The sequence below is a fragment of the Sturnus vulgaris genome, chromosome 11, assembly GCF_052056855.1.
Source record: "Sturnus vulgaris isolate bStuVul1 chromosome 11, bStuVul1.hap1, whole genome shotgun sequence".
Taxonomy (NCBI): Eukaryota; Metazoa; Chordata; class Aves; order Passeriformes; family Sturnidae; genus Sturnus; species Sturnus vulgaris.
Genome location: NC_142253.1, coordinates 8,848,690 through 8,867,481, shown reverse-complemented (window position 1 = coordinate 8,867,481; position 18,792 = coordinate 8,848,690). Strand labels below are relative to the sequence as shown.

Genomic DNA, 18,792 nt, shown 5'->3' with positions numbered 1-18,792 from the left:
TTTAAAAAATAAATGGAACCGTTGACAAAGCTCTAGTTTCAGAAAATTTGAAAGAATTAGTGGGTGCACTGTGCAATCCCTATTACTGTTCCTCAGCCAAGCATCTCAGCAGCCTGTTCAGTAAGCCTGGCCACAGCTATACGGTCTGGCTTGTCTACAAACAAGGATTCATAGCAAAATATTTTGTGGGGGCATAGAAGAGGCAGGGAAGAAGGGAGGGAAGGAAGGAGGGAAGGAGAGACAAAACCTCATTCTCATTTAGCTCAAAGCTGGACAATTATGTAACAGAAGAGAAAATTCTTTGAGCTTAGGAAACTCCATACACCTGTTCTGCAAAGGGATTAGGTGTTAATATAGTAATGTTTAGACAACAAGAACACCAGCTTTTATCCTAATCAGTACCTTGTACATTACATTTTTAAAGAAGTTTAAACATTGGTTCTATTCACTGCAAACTGATGAGTCTCAGCAAACCTTCCCCCCTCTACCGTCCCTTCCCGTGGAAGCAGCATGCCAAGACAATCATTTGGGAAGGGGAGAGGAAGAGAGACTGACCTCTAGGATATATCATGAGGAGGGCACAGAGAGGCTGCTGCTGGGTGCAGAGTAAGGAGTGAAGTCAAGAGACTGGAGCAAGGTCAAGAGTGGCTGCAGCAAGGTCAAATCTATCTCTATAGCTCCAGCCTTGAGGGGAGCCAGAGCAGGACAGAGCAAGAACATAAGGAGCCATGGCTATGGAGATCTCTTGCACAGCAATCAGTGCTGCTCCCAGAAACCACAGACCCCTTCCCTGTCCTGCTCCCTGACTCCAACCCATCTCTCCACAAGCCTGCCCTGCCTTCAGCTGCTTCTTCTGTAACACTCACTCCATGGCCAGCAGCTCCTCGCAGTGCATTCCCTTGTTCCCTGAGGATAGATCCCACACCAGGGACAGGAGGAAGGAAGGTGAAGGCCTCTCAGTTTGAAATTTTCTACTGTGTACAGCAAGCATGGCCACAGGATTAGCTCCTATGACAGATACTCCTTGTTTAATGCATCAGTCTTGATAAAATCTATGAGCCCAATTACACCTGCTACAAATACCTGGGGTTACATGTCTCAGGTACATGAAAGAGGCTCCAACAGCAGAGTTAGCTTATTCTGACACGCAGGAATTTATCACTTTTCCCCCCTCCAGTTTAATCTTTATCAAGTGACATTGCATAAGAACAATACAGGGATGCATCAAAGGCAACACTTTCAAATACAGCATAGAAGAGAATCCCATGAGTTCCCCACAGAGGTGAAAATTTCCTCAGATCAGACTCCAGCTGCACCTTACTGGCTGCAAACAAGCTCCGGGTGCAAGTGACACAGATATCTGTGAAATCCTAGTATGTGGCCTGCTTCCTGTAGCAAACAGGCAAGAGTCAGCATTTAAGTAACCTTTTTCATGTTAACCCCTACTAAGATGAACTAGGTTTTCATATTTTTATTTTAGTGTATATTTTACATTAGAAAAGAGAATGTTAATAAAAAAGCTCCACATGCTCCTAACAATCAATTTTCTGATAAGTTCCCACCAGCATCAATACTAATATACAAATAAATTAATTTTGCTAGTTAATTTTCTGCCTGGCTTGGTGTAGGCTCTGCACAAGCAGTGCACCTGTATTCAAGTGCCCGTCCACATTGCCAACACGTGCCAGGGAGTGTGTTGTACATAATATTTCCTCCTCATAATGTAGTGGTGTTTAGTCTCACTTTGATGAATGAGATCAATTTTTCTCAGCCATGCTACCCAGCAGGCACAAATAATCTTTATCAGGCTGCATGGCACTGTTATAACATGGATTCTTTCACTCTGCAAAAGCCCCAAGCCTTGATTAACAACTGTATGCTACTACTCCCTCATCACTCACTTTGGCAATACAACATCCTCCCCACAAAAACAAGTAAAGCAAAAATCTACATGGAAGACCTAAAATTCATCAAATGCAGAATCTTATTTCTCTCAATTTCTCCCAAACTCAAGGCAGATCCCCCAATGTTAACCCAGTCTGTCCCCTGCAATTCCTCTGTTTGCTTTTGTTTGTGTAGCTGGATTTTGCACAGCTGATTTACAAGAAAAAGAGATGTCACATGTGATCATACTGAATCACAGCCACTGCCGGTACTGTCAGGCCAGACACAGCAGCAGCCACCCTTAACACCAGCCACTCTCCTCATGCAACGCCAATGCTGCAATGCCCTGGTTAAAGGAGCATTGGAAAATCTAGCCGAGATATTTTTTAACCTCCTTCTGTGACTAGGAGGATTTTCAGGTCAGAGGAAGGGAGAGGGAGAGGGGGAAAAGCCCATTAAATTTACAAGCAGATTAAGGAAAAACACTCCACTGCCAATTTATTTTTAAAAAGGGTTTTGTGTTATTCTAAGGTTTGTCTGTATAATTGTACAACCGTTGAAAATTACATAAACTGTAATGATCTAACACTATTAACAGCCATTCAGAAAAAAACTCCCTCCCCTTCTGAAACCATCAAGGGCAGGAGGGATAATGGCCCAGGAAATATGCCAATCTGAGCTCTGGCCTCTAGCCTGGCAGAAACAGAAACAGAAAGATAAGAGAACAAACTGGACTAAGAGGTGGTGTTTGCATGTGTCTGACTTGCAAGGGGAGGGGTGGCTTTGTCCTTGGCCGTGTTCTCCCAGAGGCAGTGCCTGCTTATCCTAGTGAAGCTACCATCACTTCACTCGCTGCTCTCACCCCTGCACTGTCACTTTCTCCTCTCTTATGTGTCATGGAAGTCTTTCAGCAGGGTTCTCCGTCTCTGCTCTGCTATGTGCATCTGATTCTCTAAGTCCTGGTAAAAGAGAAGGTACAAACTGTTAGCATAAAATCCATGGAGAAGACCTCGTTTTCCTGAACTCCAGTTTGAGAAGCACCAACCACCACACACTTCATGCACACTCCGGATTTCAAGATCTTCTTCCTTTTTATGTGGCCTCCCTCTGCAGTTGCCCGGCACCTGCTCTGACTAAAATGCTACACACTTAAAACAACTGCTTTTCACCAGAAGGCTGCATGCAGTTTCCTCCAGAGCTCCGTGGGATTTATTTTGCAGGAATCCCTGCAGCCCTCCCTCCTCTCCCACAAGGCAGTGAGCACTCTGCTTCTACATCATCTGCTGGCTAAAGGTGGTTTCTGGATCTAGTTTCTCAGAACCCTCACTTGACAGGCTTAGTGCTCCTCAGAAGTGTTAAGCCAAGCAAATAAAATCTGGCCAATAGGCTCAAGCAAGCAGAACACTCACCCCTCTGTCATAGCTGTCTGCTCGCTCCACCTTCCATGAGAGATTTTCAATTTCAGCTTCCAGCTGGGCTTGCTGGTATTCAAACTGCAAAGAGCAAAATAAGAGACATCAACAGGAAACTAGTTTAGTGGAGCAGTTTCATTACACTTGAGGAGCAGACAAATGTGTTCTGCTGACAGCAGTGCTGGCAGAGCAGGTTTTGTGTCTCCTCCTTATCCACCTTCATCTACATGGGATCACCCCTTCTGGGCATTTCTTATGTAAGCACACCCCAGCCTGCAAAACTCAAAATTAACCCAGTCAGCCTAAAAACTGCACGTGACAAAATATCTCCTAATTCAGCTTATTTTGCCATAAACGGGGAACAAAGTGCTCTCATAAGTAGCTCTTCAGGCAGAGTGAGGGAATTGTTAACTACTGCTGGGAGCAGCAACTTGTTCTACTGGCACAATCAGATCCAGAAGAGAATATCTATCCACAGCCTTAAAGAACACATGATGCCATGAAGACAGATTCTGCAACAGGTTTTACAGGACAGTTGAGTCAAAGAAAAAATTCTTAACTGAATTCAAGGCTATTTTTGTACATTTTCAGCCCATGGGATGCACCAAGCCAGAAAAGAACTTATACCAGGAATAAAAAGCAAAGCTACACCCTGAACCAAGGAAAAGCTCTCCTCCAGCAGCTCTTCACAGGAAATATGGCCCACAACATTGTCATAAATCTTACCAAGAAATAAATGCACACTTCCAGCCTCAAAACATTCTGGATAAATGGCTTGTTAGTGAAAGTGCAGTGAAGTCCCCTGGGAAAATAATGTAGTGTATAAGAGGACAGAGCTGCTGGTCGACTTGAAGCGAAGAAGAAAGGTGCAAATCCACCTATTTATCCTGTCCTTACCTCAAACTCAGGACTAATATTTTAGACACTGCCCAGCTCTGGAATTCAGCCCAGCATGCTGTCAGCTATACCCCAAAGAGTTATCAGCAAAAAAGGAGCAGAACATCTTACCAGCTTCTTTCTGGGACCAGACTCCATGTAGTAGGCATATGGATATGTGTACTGCAGGGTGTAACGACACTGTCCAAGAGTAGGAGGAACAGAGAGAAAAGGACAGAAGTCTCAGTCTTGGAAGTCAGCACAGCCACATTTATATGATCACTACAGGCTAAGAAGCTACCTCCTGACAGCTGGACACTCCCTGGTAGAATTTCCTACATCTTCCTTGGAAGAACTTGTGCAGGTTTGTGTATTGTGGAGTATGACTCCAGAGGTCACTTCTAGATGATTTTTGCTTAGTTCATATCCTAGACCAGAAGTACTGTCCCACAAAGCCACAACTCTTCAATTTCCTTCCTTACTTGGTGTTATGAATTTAGCATTCTGGCATGTATTCTCTGTGCCAAACAAGACACAATTACCCACCTTTGCAAGTAGTTTTGCAGCATTCTGTAGGTATTGCCAATCTATCCATGTTCCCAAGTTGTTCATAACTCTTTCTTGGATTTTCTCCTGGATTCGTTGGTATGTCTGTGCCTCCAGCTGTAGGCTTTTATTGTGATTCTCCCACTGCAAGGGGTGGGGAGACAGGGAAAGGAAAAAAATGGCGTGAGAACAGAGTACTACTGCTGTAAAAGCACAAGCTCTAGCAAGCAAAAATTGGAGTGGGGTAGGAGTCCAGCAGGGCAAGACATGCTGTAGGAAAGAATGGCAAGGCAGCACCTCCAGTAGCAAGTGGTGGAGGCTGTAGACAAAAGACTGACAGCAGCAAGAGCAGGGAACAAACCCAGCTCCTCCGAGTGGGAATGCCCTCTGGTCACAAAGTGACCTTGTGTGTCTAACAAGGGGGAAAGTCATGGTGAATCCTCTGCTTGAAGGATTTCTATAGGAAGGTCAAGAGTTTAAATTAACATTTGACATGGGCTCAGTGAACTCCAATATCCACGTGCACATTGTAAACATGGCTATTTCCCAAAGCCTGTTGGTCTGGAGAGCCAGGAATTAAGACATTTATTTTATGACAGGCCTTGACTCATGCTGTGAAGAATAAATGCATTTTAATGGGGAAACTGAAGTGCAGCAGTATTTAACCTCTACCACATTCTCTTCTAGAGATGCTGCTGTAGAGTTGCTCTGCATGGCCAGGTGCATGGAGCCTGCTGTGTGGACAGAGATGCTCTGATGGCAACTTTTAAAAATGTGATTACATGAAATTTTAGTAAAACTTTGTTACAGCCAATGGAGCATTGAACATGGTAGAATTTATTTAGTTTTTATCTGTATAAAGACATACTGCAAGGAACATAAGTTCCCTAGTTCTGAAAGGAAATGATTGGAGCAGTATCTATCTACTGCAGCACCACTCAGCCTGCAGGTACATGGTACAGTGGCACACAGATAATACTGATTTTCTCTAGCACAAGGGAATATAAGAGTGAATACGATTTGCTTTGGGTATGACAGCACTGGTTTGGATGGAACTTTCAGGGCAGGATTTTGAGTGAAAAACAGCAGGGCCTGAAAATTCTGCACAGATTCTCTTTGGGCAGTTTCTTGCACGGAGATTGCTGGCAATGACCTTTGCACCAGGCAGGGAGCATTAAAAGGCTACAGCAGCTCTGGCCAAAGAGATGTCTCCTACCCTCTCAAAATAGAACAAGTACTTCTTAAGGGCCTCCCTGGCCTGTGCTTGCTGACTCTGGTTTACAATATCAGGATTCTCTTTGTACCGACTGCATTCGTAGTACTCGCTGCCGTGAGTCTTCCAGTCTCCCAGACACATCCAGCAGAAGTCTGCAGAAAACAGCAAAAAACTCACTGTGATGCACAGAAAAAAACCTCTGAGAAAGAAAAACTTCAGGAGACAGAACCCATCTGTGTTCAGATATTTCAGCTAAGCCAAGAAACACACACGTTTTGTATCATCTTGTAAAACAGAACTCAACAGTGAGCCAAAAATACCAGCCTGTCTCGAAGATTTTAATTGCACAGCCTCTCATTCAACTATGTAAAGTAAATCTTAAAGTTCTGCGTCCTGTACACCAAAACAACTGGCAGAACTGCACTTGCACCCTGCACATATTGTCACTCTGGGTTAGAGAAGAGGCTGCCAGTCTCTTTTGTGAGTTGCACCCTCCCCACCTTGGGCACATTGCTCCATGCAAACCTCTGTCTGAATAAAACACAAACAATTGGATCCAAAAATGAACTAAGTAATGCAAAAGAAAGTCTGCCCTCAGTTCTCTCCAGGAGGGAACCATCCAGGTAATGTCAGATGTCAGTGGTTTATGACAGTTTGAGTTAGAAGCTGCTGGAATTGGAAGAAAGTGGAGTAAAGAGAGCAATAGTAGAAACAGCAGAGTGTGGTAATTTTCTGATTTCAGAGAGAGGCTGTGAATGCTCTGGGTGAAGGAAAAAAGATGGAGATTAAGTTGCTACAATAAGAATCCCTTCTCTGTTACGATAACGAGACTGGAATCTGTAATTCCTGAGTTCATCAGCCTTCTCGAGTGCTAAATCACCATGGTATCTTGGCACTTGCCTGCTCCCCCTTGTCACAGAGCTCCATCAAAGCACATCCAGTGCTGCTGAGAACCCCAAAGCAAAGGAAATGAGAGAGGACAGTCATCTTTCATCACCTTCCCAATAAGGTTCTAATATTATAATAGTTTCCAGTGGTACATTTAACTCAGAGGGCTGAATACAACTACCTCACTCCAAGGCAACAGAAATTAATTCTGCCATGAAAAGGTAAGTGAAATAACAGGCTGTCATTTTGTAGGGCCACACAATGGGCCAAAGACACCCAGGATGCTAACTGCACAGGAGTGGACTGAGAAGTTCAACAGCTGCTGTTGCATTCACAGCTCCTGCAGTTTCATCTGGGTTGAAGCTCATTATTTCCATCACTAAGCAAAAGAACTTAAGCTGATCTGAGTAAATGGCTAAGTTTGACAATATTTTCAGCTGATCACAAGTACAATTATATGGAATTTTATTTTTAATTTATTTATTTTATTTTATTTTATTATTTATTTTAATTTTTATTATATTATATCCTGTGAGATGGGTTCTACTGTTAGTATTCTGGACACTTTTCTATCCAATAGACATCAGGGGCAGAAGCAAACCAGCACTGAATCCGAACTCAGCTGAGATCACAGCCAGTGGGGGAAAAAAAGCCATCACACAGAAATCTGTAATTAATATCCTGTTCAGCTTTTACTAGGGGGAAAATATTTCAGCCTGTGTTCACAATTTGTCTTAATATTGCAAAAAAAAGAGAAGGGATCATCACCACTGACAAAAACATTGTAGAGGAAACAAGCTTCCCAACCCAACTTACCATGCTTGCATTTGGAACATTGCTGAAAAAGAAGAGACAAGAGGCACTTGGTTAGCAGAAAGTGTGGGAAAAAAATTCCACTTAGAACAAGGGAGGTTTGACGTGTTCAGGGAATTACTCACCATGTGATTGCAGCCTCCATTCTTTTCAATACAGATATTGCACTTGGGACACTGAGGAAACAGACACAATTGTTAGATCTAACTCTAGCAGCCTTCTAAAGAATGACAGCACTTGTGTCATTATTCCTCTCTGCTTTTTTTTCTTAAAAATATGCATTCACGTATGACAAATATTCTCATATGAGAATATTAGCATTTATACCCTGCTTCCCACCAGTTCCTGACAGCTCCATTTAAAAGACAGCAGAAAGGCAAAGCCAGGAAGTTACATTGCAGCACTGGACTGTTTGCTCGAGAAAACAAATTTACTGTTGTTACTCCTTATAAAACAGAAAGTCTTGCTGAGTTACCACTCTGCAGTTACTCAGGCACAGGGACACAATTAGTTCAAGTATGACAGTGTATCACAGCTACTTTGACTACAAATAATTGTCACCATATTCTGCCTTCAGCAGCCACCAACAAATGACATCTCAGCTACCTGCAGAGAATCTGCCTAACCACAGGAGAGATGCACACACCCCCACTCCACAGATACCCTGGAGTGTCCAGATTCATTTTTTGGGCTGCATAGGTAAAACAGAAGAAGTGAGTTTGGCTACTTTGTATAAATTTTTATGTCAGACAAAATGTATGCCAGGACATAAATTTGTGGTCAATAAAAGAGAATCTTATTTCTACAAACAAGCATAGCAGAAACAATACCATCACGTGCTGACACCTTCTCCAGAGAAGGAAGGGAACTTGAAATCTCTCGTCCATCCAAGTACCTCCCTTCCTAAAACAACTGAAGCTTGCAGCTAATCACCACTGTAACAATTGCCACTGGCCATGGTAGCACAAATGTAGCCAATAACTGTTTTGAAGTCAGGCCACAAAATGCCAAAAGATATTAAAAGTTCCAATCTCAGACTGCTAATTTAGAGGATAAAGATAGTATATTTCTACAACAATTCTATAGGTAGGCTAGCATGCACAGTATGTAACACTATGTCTTGGGTCTAAATCTACTAGAAGTACTCCAATGTCAAATTTACAGACTTCAACTACCCCATTCTGCAGTCCTTGCCAAATCAAGACTTCTTCCCTTGCCCTCCAGTTCACAGTACTGCACAAAGTTTTTCAGGCTTAAACACCACTGGCGCCTTTCTTGGTACTGACTTCACACTTATGACACCCTCTCCTTCCTTTATAAATACATCTCCACTGATTGTTTCACAGCAGCCACAATTCTTTTGCCTGCAGGGAGACAGCACACCTGGCAGTCAAAGACATTCACACCAGGTCTGGAATAAAGACCACCAGGTCCTTACTGCAGGAGGGCAGCTGAGCTTCCCACACAAAACATTCCCAAGGCATTTAGTTGAGTTACATCACTGCCATAGGGACATAATTACTTCACATCTGACAGTAGCTTCTTGACAGTCCCTAGGGAGCTCTGAGGATTTACAGTCTGTGAAAAAGAACACAATGCTATGTGTGTATAGAATTATATCCTGCTTTCCAGGCAGGGCTAGAAGACAAGAAATAACATGCAGGTGCCTGTCCTTACATCTTTAGTGTGAGCACTGATGTAGTTGGCTGTTTCAGAGTCATCTGCACACTTGGTGAGCCATTTCCGAATGGTAGCACAGTCTGTGGGCGCATGGTACATCTGCCGACACTTAAAGCTTAATGGTGGGGGGGAGGAAAGAAAAAAAAGAAAAGACATATCAATTTCTACGGAAATGACTCAAGGATTGAGGTTTTCCTGACCAAGATCTGGGGGGCCCAGTAAGGGATGGAAATGCTCTTGTGTATTAGTAGAGTGTGAAGACCAAGACTGAACTCCATTTCCCCCTTCTTGTGTAAAAGCCAGAGTCAGGATAAAAGTGAACCCACACAAACGACAAATCACGTGTCTGAGAGCTGACGTGTCCCTTCCTAGAGCCCACCAATATCTCCTCTAACATGACTGCAGAGTTCTGGGGTGGACCAGTCACTTACAAGTAGCCTGACTGCAGTGGCAGCTATCAGGCTCCTGTATTAGCATGACTTGACAACCCCAGGTGAGTAAGGGCCATTTGCATGGAGATACCAGAAAGCTGGATCTCTAAACTGAGAGTCAAATGTTTTTAACAAACTTAAAAACTCAATATCAGCAGATAGCAAGGAAGACTCCATGTCCAGAATCTATATCAAGCACTGTGTCTGTAGGAAAATTTTTAACCTAGCCAAAATGTGAGAATGGTAGATTTGTAATCCCTTGGTTACTCAAGCTCTGTGTCCTCTGGTTGTCAGAACACCCAAGTTCCCAGGAGTTTAGGAAGCAAAGGGATGTGTGACCACCTGCAGAAGTCAGATCACAAGTGTCCAATTACTCAGGCTGACTCAAGTTACAAACAACTCTAGCAAAGCATTTCAGATACTTCTACACACCAAAACTGTTGGCAAGCAGAAGATTGGCTCTGAGGACAGCACACACTTTCCCTGTGATCTGTAACCTTCTCTGTTTCTTACCAGAAGACCTCATTGCAACGATTGCACTGCACTCGCCGGGCTTTTGGCTCTTGTACCTGTATGACCATAGGGCAGTCTGCACCAGGACACAGCTGCAGCTGGTAATGGCTCTGTGGACACAACAAGGGAATAAGATCAGCAGTGGGTACAGGAGACCATTATCTGTTCAATTTTAACCATTCCTATCCTCAAAAACATACAAGGCAGTTATTTCGTATTTAAAGAGTGTCACCAGGTCTTGGCTATCAGAGCAGATCTTGCATTTCCTAATATGGAAGAGGTTTGATAGTTACTTACAGCTTCTCTAGAACAGGGAATTCAAATGGACAGTTGCAGACTAAGTCACCACAACCAACAAAACCCCACAAAAACACTAAACATACTATTTTACTCCATTTGAGCTCTTTCCCCATCTTCTCCATATCTCCTACAGCTATTCAGCTGCTCTCCTGTGGTGGCCATTTCTTCCCAAAGGGTCTCTAATTGAGAAGAGGTGACACCATGCTTTCATATTGCTTTGCTGCTTTTTTACTGTTCCCTGTCTGTTCCCAGTTACCAGAATACTCCTGCATATATAACCTTAACAACTGCTACTGTAATTTCAAGAAAGCTCACATAAAATGTAATTGAGCAAGCCAATTCAGCTGGGCTATCCTAAGTTGAGGGACCTATTTTTCTGAACCTAAAGAAATGTATGTAAAGAACAAGAAGGTCTTGAATAATCAGATTGAAGTTTTGAAATTCTCAGCTGCAACACTGAAAATTCTGAAGCACCAGCCAAAGAGTCAGTGGATGACCTTACAGCAGAATGTACTTTGGCAAACTGCTAGAGCATTTTGCCAGTGAAGCTCTCCTACAGAAGCAGCCACATAATGCCTATTGAGGACAATTTTGCTGCAGTTACTGCAGTTCTATCAAAAATGCAAGACACTTCAAACAAAAATTTCTGCAAGCCATTGGTGACTTGACCCAGGGTATTTTAAAACTGAAAAAATCTACTACCTCCACATAGTCCCTGAAGAGGTAGCGCCTGTATTTGTCTTTCAGCTCTTCACTAGGCAGCAATGGAAACACAAAGTCTTCTGGTGTCCGGAGTAGACAGTCCTGAGCCATGCAGGACACCCCTGAGAAGAGAAAGCAACATTTTAGAACAGTGCAGCTTATACTAAGGGGTGAATGCACAGAGAGTATTCAACAGTTTCCTCAGTGCCATCTGTTGTTGTAGCAAAAGGGACACAACTGTGAAACTAATCAGGGCTGCTGAAAAGCTGAAGCCCAACTGTCTTCACCAAAAAATGACAGGGCACATGTGTATCCAGGACCAGTGAGTGCTTCAACCAGTATTCACAAGGTCAGATACTTAAATTAGAAAATTACATGTTACTGCCATGCCAACATGAAAGACAGGCTCAGAAAAGCCCAAAGCAATTCTGGCAACTACTGGCTTCTCCCCAACATAAAGGGAACAGATGTTTGCATCCACAAGTACTCCAGGGGCATTGCACATCATCATAGATGCAAATTCTGGTCAACAGATTTGCAGTTTCTAACTTGTTACAGTCATGCTCTTGACTCATCAGAATGGCCAGTGGGGCAAATACAGACCCAGCACAGTATCCACCTTGAACTCACCGACTCCAACACCATCCTTGACAAGCACTGTACAGTGCTGCTCCCAGCAGCTGCGACAGAACTGGTGCTGACAAGCCAGGGAGAGCAAGTTCTCCTTCCGGACAAACTGCATGCACACTGCGCAGTGGTGGGAGGAATGTACCATTGCCTGGGAGAGAGACAAATCAGCAGTACAGTGAAAGCATCCCAGACCTCCCAGAGCATTTTCAGCTCATCCACAGACACCTGCATCACCCTCACTGTGACAGTGGTCTCCACAGAGGTCCAGGCCAGAACAGGTTCATAAGCAGCTCGTGTGCTAAGGTGCTGCACTGCCCCAAACAGTCAGTCCTTCTCAAGAACCTCTAACCTCACAGAGCACAACAAGTTGACAGTCTCTGAAGAGCTTCTGCCTCTCCTCTAGTGCTGCCCAGAACTCACCTTTACTTTTCTGGTTCTTACTCTCACCTTGTTTGAAATACATCGTGTTAGTCTGGCCCAGCTAACAAAGAATATTAGTAAATCCAGGGAAGGACAATCTCCACAGGCTCTGGAGAGCAGCTGTCACTGCAAACAGACTTAGCAATGCCCTTTTACCAGACAGTAATTTTGAGTAATGGAAGACGCAAGAGTGTTTATACAGAGAGGAAAGGGAATTCACAAACTATCGCCTCCCATCTCTAATCTTCTGCCTAGGCTACATTTGGCAAAACAGGCATCTTCCTTTTAGCTGAAAAGGGTTAAGAGAGTTTGTTTCAAATCAGGCATAACTGATTTGAAGCTACTGCTTCACCAAACCACTGGAAGTAGTCTGGTTTCCCCCTATGTAGTGCAGAGCTGATCCCTAGACAACAGATCCAGCCTTCAACACATATCCACTCACCCCTGGGACCTGCAGAACTAGGTCTAGCCCAGCATCATCAAAACCAAGGCTCTACAAAGCTGTCAGCTGCAGTTTATGTTCCAGTTTTTCCTTTCACAGAGAAGTCATATAATCAGTTTGCATCCACTTTGCTACTTGTGGAGAAGCTGGTGTGAGCCTGCCATCAGTTTCCACACTGATCTCTGCATGCTGGAGACACGAAGCAGCAGCACCATGATATGCAGCCACATGACTGACAGAGCTTGATTTATGGCATGGCCACATGAAAGAGAAAGTAATGCAAATTTGTTCTAATGTTCAGATTTGTTCACTTACAGACCAGAACAAGATTCACTGAGTCTGTAATTGCACTGATTGCCTGGATCAGCTGCTCAGCCTGAAAAGCACTTATGCTACCTCAAACCCTCACAATCTGCCTCTCTGAGCTCACCAGTACAACTTCTCCCTATGGGGTCAGTCCCCCTACAGACACTCACTATGAGCATCTGTCCCCAGAATCATCCTGCATTACAAGCTGAAGCACAGAGCATCTTGCTCTAGCACACACAGATTATAATGAATTGCCTAGCAAATCAAGTTTAAATTAACCTTTTAACCATAGTATCTTTCTTCCTAAAATAAAATCACCGTTTGTAGGAGACTGGAGAAATTATTAATGGCTCAAAACAACTAAAGTGTGTTTGGGTGAGGGCAGGATAAGTTCTGGGAAGGTGGGGTGATCACTGCTCCACATCCCACCCACTGGAGCCTGGAGCCTCTGGCCCAGGCCAAAGTGGACCAAACCACTGGAACACTGAAAGTCCCACCTGTGGGGAGGGACTCGAACAAATATAAGTCTGTAACAACAGTGTACAGCCTTGATGAGTTCCACTGCCTTGGACCTTACAGCAGCTAAGATTGACTGGATCTAAGGTGGTGACTATTATCTTTCTCTCTTTGTTTTTTTCTTTCTTCTCCTAACTTCCTTTTCTTGAAATCTGGATGGATTAGAGTTTGCTAAGCCAGTGCTTTGCCTTACTTTAATTGGATGTTGTTTTAATATTTGCCAAGTCCTTTATGGTCCAAAGTTTGTAACTAAAAGTTTGCTATTCAACCACCTGAGAAGTTCACTGTCTTCTCCTGCTTTCTGCCTAGGCATATCAAACTACCTAAGTCCCTTCCAAACACTCATCGAGAGAGCTCAGGGCGTGACAATTTTTCAGGTGCAGCAAGCACGGTGTCCTTGAGGATGGTGAGGAGCTATTTTCTACTGTGACAACACACAGAGTGCTGGACAAAGGAGAATTGTTATTCAGTCGAAGCCGAATTTTCCAGTAGAGAGATTGTGGTAACCTGGGAAAAGAGAAATCTCAACTGCTACCTTCAGCTAGACTTGATAAAGGATTATAAAGCTTGTCCAGCTTTGAATGGACTGAGCTGGGCTGAGGAAAACTGGCATTCTCTGGCTGGTCTTGTGGAAAAAATACAGTATTTAGCAAAAAAGAAGAAAAAAATTGTTAAGGGTAAATCCATAGTCTGCACACTTTTGGGAGCTGCTTTAATAGCTGCTCAAAGAGATAAGCACAGAGCTAAGCAATGAGATAAGGTGGTGAATGGGTCTTTGAATTGGCTAAAATACTGCAGGTAACCCTTGGAGGCAGAACACAGTGCCCAGCAGAAAATATGTAATGAGTTAAATGGTGAAAAAAGACTAACAGAAAACTTGCATATTTGACTAAATGAATCCCATGTAAGAGAAAGAGAATTAGATTTGTAGATTGCCTGCTTGAAAGAGGATTTGGAGAATGAGGTGGGGCTTTCCAGACTCACTAAAGAGGTGGACCTTACTGATGATGATGATATCACGTGCCTTTATCCCTGCGAGGAGCTTGATACAGCAAAGCCAGACCCCTAACCTCTCCCTAAACTCTGACCACTTATAAAGACTGATGCTGTTTATGAGAGGGAGTGTGAGGAGCCAGCACCCAGTGCAACAACTAAACAAATGCCCTATTCTGCAACTGAGCTGGCTCAGCTACAACAAGAATACAGCAGGCATGCAAAGGAAACTGAAACAGTGTGTGTGGAGGATTTCACTGATGGGGGGGGGCCAGCATAAAGCTGTTGGAGGATGAAACACAAGGACCCCGGGGTCGCAGAGTGTCCTTCACATGCATAATGGCAGAGAGCCCTCATCTCTGACTCACAGGACAGCCTACTGGGCAGGAGGTTTAGACCCCTTGTAGAGGGGAGAACCCACCTCTATCCCCACTCCAGCACTGGGTAATCTCACTGAGAGTGCAATAAGCTCCTTGCCTCCAATTGATACATGAGGGGGGTCTTGCAACCTCTCAGTCTGCTCCCATGCTGTTGTTTGCTGAGCCAGAGAGAATAAATCCCCCAATTAAAGGACTACCCGAGTCATTGAAGCTTCAGGCAACTCAATTGCTTAGAGCTTAGAGCTGCTTGTGGGGGTGGACTGCAGGCAGGACCTGGTCTTACATGGGAGCAGTTGGTAACCTATGGCAGATAGGTAGGATTTGTTGCAAATGACGAGTCAGACTGCTGCACAAAGGGCAAAGCTTAAGAATACCATGGGTAGCCACAGATGCCCATGGCAGAGAACAGAAAATTAACACCAGATGGAGAGTTGTTTCTTTTTAAAACCAGTCCAAGAGGGACTGGGTTTGCTTTTCTCTTTCCTCTTACAGGTATTTTACGAGAAGATGCCTGAGAAAAGAAGATGAGAAGATGCCTGGCATAAGAAAATGAAGTGGTAACAGGACTGAAGAGTTACACTGTTCTTCACTGCATCGATTACTTGCATGCATTTTGTCTCAGTAGTTATGTCATGTTTATAATTTTTTGTCTCAGTTTTGCAATATGTATAGCAGTTTGCCACATTGGGCAAAAAAGATTCCTGTACCACTTCTTACCTCCTCGGAGCAAAATATAAAGTTACTGTAAATTAAGTTTGGGAAAATGTCTGGTCCAAACCCAGGACCCTGACTGAAATGATGTGTTGATGGTCTTCACCTTGCCTGCCAAGGACGTTGGAATGGCCCATTGCACGGGGAATACTCAAGTGACAGCTGATACAAGACTTTGATAAATCTTGAAATACATGGACTAATTTGCAGGTGTGTGAAAATTTTTCCCTGGACTTTAGGCAGATAATTTGAGCCCATGAAGCTTACACTTCTGTCAACTTAGCTTTTTCACTATCTGCTAGTTACAAGAGAGCTCAGATGCCAAATCAGGCTTTTAAGGTCTCCTCTCCCCCACAACCCAGAGTGCTTCCCAGATGTAGTATTTTATCACTCAAAATCTGACACATGGAAATGTGTTCCTAGGGTAATTCTGCATTGTACCAAGACACCCACCGTGAATGAAATCTATAAACATGCAACAGCAAGTTTCTGCTTAAAGGTGGGGAGGGGGAAGTATCTGAAGATCTGTGTAGTCCTGGCTACAAAAACCAAGTTTTTGGTTCAAATATCAGCACTGACTGACTCAGCAGCAACACAACTCACTGGGAAATTTAGCTTAAGCATCCTTGAGCTGAGCAGTGCAAATAAATAAAAAAAGATTAAAAAGGTAAAAGAAAATATAAAAAAATTCAAAAAATCTGTTCCAGACACAGACAAGCTCTGCTCACTCTGTGCAGCCAGGACTTCCTTTCAGTGTCTTTTAACAGAGAACAGAATTAGAAGAAGCAGCCAAGCACAAGCACTCTGCTCCATCCACTGTTTGCCATCACTCATGCCAAAAAAATGATCCTGATTTTCTTGAAGAAAGTAATTCTTGAACACTACATGCAAGCCAACAGCAAAGCTGCTATTTAAATATATAAATATATTTAGAGACCTCTTGAATAGATTCTCATTTCAGAAGTAAACCCAGCAATGAATCAGGGTGTCAGACCTGAGTTTGCAAAGGGTTAACACTGGACAGAGCATGCCATTAGTAATGCAATCCCCCATGAGGGGGGTCAGAGGTGTCTGCCAAGGGAACAGACGGGATAGTTCACATACTTACATGTTTGGATGAGGTGGGCTGAACTCGAGCTTCTACTAGCAATTGGGCAGCATTAGACTTGTGCCTGAAAAGGTAATTGAAGAACGATCAAATCAAGTTCTGAATACATTTTACATCGTTAAATTGATCCCTCTTGCTTGAATAAACAGTTGTCTCTGTGCAAATAGTAGGGTACGTTTCAACAAGGAAAGTGGAAATGTCTCCTGTGTGAGGCTCCTTCATATGGAGAGCTGAGCTCCCATCAACAAAACTTTATGAGGGTTTATTCAGAACCAGTAATACTACTTCTCTTGGTAATGGATTAATATTTCCCTTATACATCTTGACGAATATTTTTCTACAATTATCTCCCTCCCCTGAAATATAATTTTTAATCTAGGATTTTCCATCCACACTCCTAGAGTAGTCCTAAGCCACTTTCCACAATAGCACACACCAGTGAGGTTCTAGACTGTCTCCTATTCCTCTGTAAAATTAAGATGCCCTAATTAAGTCTCACTTTAACTCCAGACTATTGTCTAGTTAAGTAATTACTCTGTGACAGACTATCACTCTTTAAGCATATGATTCTGTCTATCAGCAGCCATAGAATTAAACACATTTTACTGTTTGTGATTTCCTTTGTGGACAAATGTTTATATCTCACTGAATTCAGAAACAGCAGCATCACTGTTGTGGCCTTGCTCTAGGTCCTCCTTCCTCACCACCACTTCTTAGTTGTACTAGTGAACTTTCTTTTCACAATGTCATTTTGTATCAAGAGAGAAGTTTGAGGACTAGACCAACTGGAGAACAACTTGCAAATTCATCATTTTAGAAGTAAACCCTCCCCCAACTTTCCTCTTAAGTCTCATCAGTTAACCTGCAGGATCACCCTGAGCTGCTATGCAGGAATCTCACCCTATTGAACCCCAGAGAAAAGCTTTCACAGGATACATGGTAACCAAGGAAGCAACAGCATCCATACGCAGGACGCATTCTCTAGATGAAGTTGTTAGCTACAGGGCCAAAAATGTCTGGGCAGAATGAGTCAATCTGATATGCTCTCTATTTTCAGACAATGTTCAGTTCTGAGCCAGTATTTTGTGGAGGGGCTGCCAGCCAGCGGTGCCTCCCAATGCACTTCTCACATATGTCTGGGCCGAGTCTGAACCCTCTTTCTGAAATCAGTTGGAGGGCTTTGTTACAGGGACACTGACCAAACAAGGGAGCTGCAGCACTCAGTTCTCTCATATTATCTTCTCCTGCTCTTCAAATACTGGCCAGCTTAGGAAAAAAACATCACTTAAGGTCAAAAGGAACACACACTTCAGTGTGAATGTACTACTGAAGACCACATCAGTATAGGGTCACTTCTCCTTTATGGTTTATGGCTCCTATGTCCAAGGCAGAACATATATTATCTTTATGTCTATTAAATAAATATAGATGCAGCACTCTCAATCTGTTACGTCAAAACTTAAGATAGATCTATCTAGAGGGTTCCTAGCATAACAATAATTCCTAAACTGAAAGACATTTACCACTACTACCCTCTCCCTGTTTAAAAATTACTTACAGACAGTGCAGCCTCAACAAATCAGTGGTTTTCCTCTACTCTCTAAAATGGACTGTGTGTCCTGCTTGCAGGTCCAAAGATATTGCCAAAAAATACACCTATGAAGCACCCTGAGCATTTCTGCAAAGTTAGGGGGGAAAGGACTAAGCACAGATGAGATAAGACTATTTACACTTACCTTTCCAAAATCTCTGAGATTTGCCAGTGGAAACTAACTAATACTAGCTTTGCAACAGCATGTGATACCTAGGTGGAAAATAAAAGAAAAAAAAAAAGTCAAATTTTGCACATTTTGAAGCTACACCTCTGCTTAGGAGTATGATTTTCATATAAAGAATTGTACAAACTCAGTACAATATCCCAGTGATAATCAATTCACATAAAATTGCTAGACACGATGCTCACAGCCAGTACATCTGCAATACAAAAGCTGGAATGAAGTATGGGTGTACCAAAAACTAACT

At 43.1% G+C, this 18,792-nt stretch overlaps 1 protein-coding gene across 4 annotated transcripts in view; it reads right to left on the bottom strand.

Annotated features, from left to right (window-relative positions):
• Positions 1-1,154: 1,154 nt before the first annotated feature.
• The window catches only part of ARIH2 (ariadne RBR E3 ubiquitin protein ligase 2), a 34,360-nt gene continuing 16,722 nt past the window's right edge, over positions 1,155-18,792 (bottom strand). For all 4 annotated transcript variants that reach the window (XM_088171372.1, XM_014872712.2, XM_088171370.1 and 1 more), the window contains 13 exons: positions 18,507-18,574; positions 16,771-16,834; positions 11,892-12,039; positions 11,262-11,383; positions 10,260-10,369; positions 9,313-9,430; positions 7,761-7,811; positions 7,639-7,660; positions 5,935-6,086; positions 4,719-4,862; positions 4,305-4,373; positions 3,294-3,377; positions 1,155-2,843 (listed from right to left, as the gene is read on the bottom strand). In XM_088171372.1, coding sequence (XP_088027498.1) covers positions 2,772-2,843; positions 3,294-3,377; positions 4,305-4,373; positions 4,719-4,862; positions 5,935-6,086; positions 7,639-7,660; positions 7,761-7,811; positions 9,313-9,430; positions 10,260-10,369; positions 11,262-11,383; positions 11,892-12,036 — 1,089 coding nt within the window. In that variant the 5' untranslated portion in view covers positions 12,037-12,039; positions 16,771-16,834; positions 18,507-18,574 and the 3' untranslated portion in view covers positions 1,155-2,771. The remainder of the gene's footprint in view (positions 2,844-3,293; positions 3,378-4,304; positions 4,374-4,718; positions 4,863-5,934; positions 6,087-7,638; positions 7,661-7,760; positions 7,812-9,312; positions 9,431-10,259; positions 10,370-11,261; positions 11,384-11,891; positions 12,040-16,770; positions 16,835-18,506; positions 18,575-18,792) is intronic.